General features: G+C 40.1%; 1 protein-coding gene across 2 annotated transcripts in view; it reads left to right on the top strand.

Moving 5' to 3' along the window:
- The window catches only part of nedd4a (NEDD4 E3 ubiquitin protein ligase a), a 49,924-nt gene that overhangs the window by 12,169 nt on the left and 31,755 nt on the right, over window positions 1-6,000 (top strand). For both annotated transcript variants that reach the window (XM_053499776.1, XM_053499775.1), the window contains exons 3-4: window positions 235-313; window positions 406-444. In XM_053499776.1, coding sequence (XP_053355751.1) covers window positions 235-313; window positions 406-444 — 118 coding nt within the window. The remainder of the gene's footprint in view (window positions 1-234; window positions 314-405; window positions 445-6,000) is intronic.

Below are 6,000 nucleotides of genomic sequence, written 5' to 3'. Positions count from 1 at the left end.
CTGGGGCATCAGGACCCAAACTATAGTGACATCAGTGACATCGAAATATCCAAAAATTTCCAGGAGCAAAGATGTGTCTACAGTACATGTGAATGTGCACCGTTTTAAAGGACAGACGTGTCAGCATTCCGAGTCAGACGTAGATGACTTAATGTGAAAGTAGCCTTTTCTTCTTTTGTGTGTGTGTGTGTGTGTGTGTGTATTTCCTCTGATTGTTCTGGTTATTTTCTGCAGTGACCCGTACACCAGACTCTCTTTGTATGATCCCGTCACCGGAGAGCTGATCAGCCTCCAAACTAAAACCATCAAAAAGGTGAGAGACACTCGCACGCCGAGACACAGAACACTTCCTGTTTGTCCTTATTACGTTAATTCATTACGTCTGTCTGCCTGTCTCACGCTTAGACGTTGGATCCGAAGTGGAACGAGGAGTTTTTCTTCAAAGTAAGTGATGGTCTTCATGTTTGTGTTTATTATAATGTGTTGTCTAATGCAGTTGCAGTTCGCATCAGAAAAACACGCACATAATCTAATGCTTCTGACTTAACAAGGTAACCATGGTAACCGCCCCCAGGAAATAAAAAAAAAAAATGTCCTCATCTCGTTGTCTTCATTTAAAAACAATTGCGCCCTCTTGTGGTGCACAATTCAATAAACATGCGAAGGAGAAACATTACGCAAAACAAATATTACTAATGTTACTAACACCTAATTAATTTACGTTCTTATTTAGTTGTTTATAAAGTAAACCAGCGAAAGGTTTAAAAAACACATCTGTTTATTGTACACACTCAACAGTTTGCGAAAAAATTTTACATTTGAGGACAGTTTAGGTTTTACAGTATTTGAAAATCTGCCAGATCAGTTTTCACTCGCCTCATGCACACGTTTATACACACACACACGGACACACACCACTAAAGCTGACCCTGAATCAGTTTTTCCTGATAGCCGTCCAATCAAAGACAGAGAGAGACAGCCCTGACCTCAGATCAGCCCAGAAAGCTCACAGCTGTGTCCTGATTATTATCTCACCGCGCTGTGCTTAGTCTCTGATTTGCCTGCATACTCTTATCCCACACACACACACACACACACACACACACACACACAGGATAGAGTAAACAGGGCCAGGTTAAATGTTAACCCATGCGCTGGAAGGAGGAACGTTAATGAGGCATGATGGTGCTGCTGGAGTCGCGCGCGGGTTTTTACTGGACCATTGGTCAGGTTACGGCTCATAATAACTCACTGTAATGATCATAACGATTTTTATTACTTCACGCTGCACCTGCGGCCTCACAGAGAGACAGAGAGGGGGTGGGGGGGGTGTAATATAACACGTCTCTCGGGGGGGATTTTTACATTTAAGATCTGATTTGCTGAAATTAATATCGTTAAATAAACTTTTCCTCGGGTCGGATTTACACCGGCCTGCTTTTGTTGCAAGTTGTAAAAGATTCTTTTGCTTGTGAGTTAAAATAATCACTCAGGCGAAGAAAAAACACCTCTTTTACAGAGTTCTTTATTCATTTAACTGATTATTAAGTTACTTTTAATAAAACATTTTTAAGTGCTGTAGTTTATTTATTAGAATTAGAGCTGGAGTGAAAATTGATTCAGTGATGTCATGATCCTTTTGTGTGACAGCTCATGCATCAATTCATCACTCCACAATTGTTTATTATTAGTATTATTATTATTATTTGTTAACGCTGTCAATCGATTAAATATTTTAATCGAGTTAATCGCAGCCATAGTCTGTGATTAATTGCGATTAATCTAATTTTTTTAAATACTTAGATTTACTAGTGTTATGAACGTGAAGTGTTGGAATAAAGAAACGCACAACAAACTGTGAAGAGGTAAATGTTAAAAAGTCATTAATGAAAACATTCAAAAAACAGATGATCCTGAGATCAGAAACGGCCTTAAAGTGACATTTTATAAAAAGAAAAAAACAATCTTATTTTTCATAAATGACTGTTGAAATGTTGACATTAATATTTTTTAACCTTTTTGTCCTGATAATGAGCGAACATCGGGAAACTAAGCACATATCAACTAAAAGTAAAGTAAGACACAGCAGTGTGAGGTGACCTTTCAGTCGAGACCGCATGCGTGAGTGAACCTCCGGACGACCCATAAATTACTCGTCTATATTTTTGACTGCAAACGATTTCTTTTATTTGCTTTTAAATCTAGTAAGGTCAGCCAGGTTTTGGTGATGTACTGAAATATAAGCAGAATACACATGACTGGATGTCTGGTCCATGTAATATCGTGTCATTATTCTGCTTTTACAACCTTTAGTAGATGTAGGATAGAGTTTATGACTCCCAACGCGTGCAGCACTTTGTGAAACCGGAGCCCCGACCAGCCTGATGGCTTCCGTCCAGTCAGGAACTTGATGCATGGAGGATGTGATGCAGTTAACAATACGATGCTAAATGTGGCGTTTTGCTCCGGTAATGTGCAGTATTCCATCTGCAGCGCAGATCCGACTCAGACACGTGTAAACGTTTATCGACTAAAGCTCGGGTCATGCAGGCTGTCTGATGTGTGAATGATAATAAACGATCCTAAATTATTTTATAGGTCCTGGATAAATATTATACACTGCAGATCTAACTGAATCATAAAGCATGAGCTGTATAAAGAAAAAAGGTGTACAGTTACTGTAAGTGGGGAATAAAAATTTGTAAATTTTTGCTTTTATTTATTCATAAAGATTATTCATAAATATATTTTAAATGTATTCAGACATTGCACAAAACCACTGTTTAAAAAACGCCTCTGTTTGCAGTTACAGCTTTGTGATCTCTGCGGTATGAGGTAATGAGATGATGAGGTAATAAGGTGATGAGGTAGTGAGGTGATGAGGTAATGCGATGATGAGGTACAGTAATGAGGTGATGAGGCGATGAGGTAATGAGGCGATAAGGTGATGGGGTAGTGAGGCGATGAGGTAGTGAGGTAATGAGGTGATGAGGTGATGAGGTGATGAGGTGATGAGTTGATGAGGTGATGAGGTGATGAGGTAATGAGGTGATGAGGTAGTGAGGTACAGTAATGAGGTAATGAGGTATGAGGTAATGAGGTGATGAGGTAATGAGGTAATGAGGCAATGAGGTAATGAGGTGATGAGGTAATGAGGTGATGAGGTAATGAGGTTTGTGCAGTTGACTTCACTTTATTGCCCCATAATGTTGCTGAGCCTTGACATGAGCAGCTGATCAACCCCAGATCATAACACTGTCTCCAGAGGCTCGTACAGTGGACACTATGCTCTGATGATCACATGACCTTTTCCCATCGCTTCAAGTCCAGTCTTTAAGCTCCCGAGCAAACCGAAGTCTTTGTTTGTGTTGAGTCTCACTAACCAGTGGTTTTCTTATGGATACGCAGCTGTTTAGTCCCAATCCTGTAAGTTCTCATCACATTGTTTGTGTGTTTGTATTTGGAAATGCTCTTACCTTCACTATTAAACATAAATATATAGATACAGTATGTTTTTTTACTGTTGATTTTATGCAACTTGACAAAGTTGACATTTGAGTATTTTTGACTTTAATCTTATCTAATTTGTTTTTACATCTGAGCAGTTGAGGGTTAAGGGCCTTGCTCAAGGGCCCAACATGGTGGTTCTCAGGTTTGACCCTGAGCCCTGACTCTTGTTGCACAGTGATGGTTCAGCTCTATCCTTCCAGGTTTTGAGAACGCGTCGAAGGGTTTCTTAATCGAGTTCCAGTCATTTCAAATCTCCTTAATTGTTTTCTCTGCTTGGTGCAGCCCAATAATTTGACCCGTCTGAAATAATGCCTTTGTTTGTTTGTTTTTGTTTGTGGCCTGGTAGTGCATTATCGCCAGACTATTTCCGTGGCTAGTAAAACAGCATTCTCTTATAATATCAGCGAGTTTACATGGAAACTTACGTGGGACTTATTGTCCAGTTGGAATAAAAAAATGCACAGTTGAAAAGCCCTCAATCAGGACAGTCTGAGCAGATCCAGCTCTTTCAGAGGAGGTAGTGTAAATCACTGATAATTTGTTCATTTTATCCATCCATCCATCCAGGAACCTCTGTAGTCCAACTAGGGACAGTGGAGGCCAAAGGTGACCATAGTATTTATCCTCATTTTACAACTGTGGTAGGACCTCCGGTCAACATACACTACCGGCAACTTGGCAACGGCAATTAGCTTAATCTGCATGTCTTTGGACTGTGGGAAGAAACCGAAGTACCAGGAGGAAACCTAGAAACAATCAGATGAGACTGAATTCTTGGAACCAATTATAACACAGAAGGCGGGATTTATAGGAAAATCTTTTCCTTTTTCTTTCTCTGTTATTTTTCCTACAGATTAAACACTTAACACATACCTTCTCATTAAAATACTTTATGCACGTTTTATTTGATCAGCCTCCAGTGTAAATGATTTCAGGCCAACTAAAGAATTTTTTATATGAATATTTATTGTATAAACCGATCTAATGAGGTGGAAAGTCCAAGTCTTGTCCTGCTTCCAGAGAGCAAAGCAATCATGATGCTCCCACCACCATGCTTCACTGTGGGTATGATGAAGGTCTAGGAATCACATGCACCATTCTTCTTTCACCAAACTCGACCTCCCTCTGATCAGAATCCTCCTCCCCCCCAACGCCGCACAACCCTCGGTCAGTGTAACGTCAGGTCTCAGCAGGGGACAGCGGCGTCCTCATTGTCTCATTAGGAAGAAGAAGAGGCCTGTGCATCACCTCTGAACCAGGATGAAGATCTTTGCCCCACACTGCTACGACCTGATCGCTGTTCTCTTCCAGTTTCAGCTAAATTAAACAGCATTGTCATGTGATTCATGCGCCGATTCAGCTCGTTGTGATCATAGTAGTTGATCCGATTCAGACACAGCGCGCGCGTCACACGTCGCCGTCTCTCGTTTCTCAGCGGCGTCTCCCCTCTCCTTGTTGCCACATACGCACCTTCCACATGAACAGTGTTATAATTAGAGTGCACCAGGGGAAGTTTCCAGTCCTTGTACAGTTTAATTGAGGCCCTGCGTGAAGCCATGTGTTGTGAAAACACGTCCTGCAGGTGCAGAGAGCGATGGCGGTCCGGGATAACACGCCTCCACACCACAGGTCCCGTATACACAGGCAGGAAAAGGATTATACTGTAAAAATAAATAAGTGCATTTTTTATTCCAGACCTCTCGCTGATAGAGAAATACCAGCCTGAGTCACAGGGGTCAAAGGTCAGGTCAGAGTAGGTGTAGTGAGTAAGGGATTCAATTGCAGGGAGGACTTTGGATGACGGGGAGCTCTGACAAAAGGTTACTTCAGGTCATTGCAGCATGAATCAACAAACGAGTGAAATTCTTGAGTGCTGGGTTTGGTGTGTAACTTTATGCCGATTTCAAAAATAAAATTTTTCTTTCAGTATCACAAATTCTCATTATGATCCAGATTCCAAAAAAAAAAAACTAATGGCACCCCAGATTTCAGTGTTTGGTGAGGCCTGTCCTGGTTCTCCTAACAAAATAGGAAGGATGAGACTTTATTGCAAGAGCTTTGCAAACTTCTTTGTTTCTTTTCATTTGTTTAAAAATACCAGGTTTTCCTTTTTTTTTTTTTTTTGCTTACTTTAATCACTTTCACAATCTGTGCAAAATCCTTTTTTAAAGAACGCCGTTGTTTTATCCATCGTGTTGAGCAACAAAAGGATTTCTGCTGTGTGTCTGCTCAGTAAAACAGGAAAGGCTCATAAAAGACCACAAAGTTGCAAGACATTACAATGCAATATCGGCGTTTCTTAAAAAAAAAAAAAAAAAAAAAGGGCACAAAAAAAAATCTGTTTGGTGGTGCCAATAATTTTGCCACTTGGAGAGTCAGCAATTTGGAAGATAAAACAACACTTTTACAAGATTATTTTATTACTATTGACTGAATTAATTATAACAATTGAAGAAAATGTGAATTATTATTTTAATTATTATAGATCAG

The sequence above is a fragment of the Clarias gariepinus genome, chromosome 7 (assembly GCF_024256425.1).
Source record: "Clarias gariepinus isolate MV-2021 ecotype Netherlands chromosome 7, CGAR_prim_01v2, whole genome shotgun sequence".
NCBI classification, from domain to species: domain Eukaryota; kingdom Metazoa; phylum Chordata; class Actinopteri; order Siluriformes; family Clariidae; genus Clarias; species Clarias gariepinus.
The sequence above is the reverse complement of the archived record's forward strand: the minus strand, read 5'-3'. Positions and strand labels throughout refer to the sequence as shown.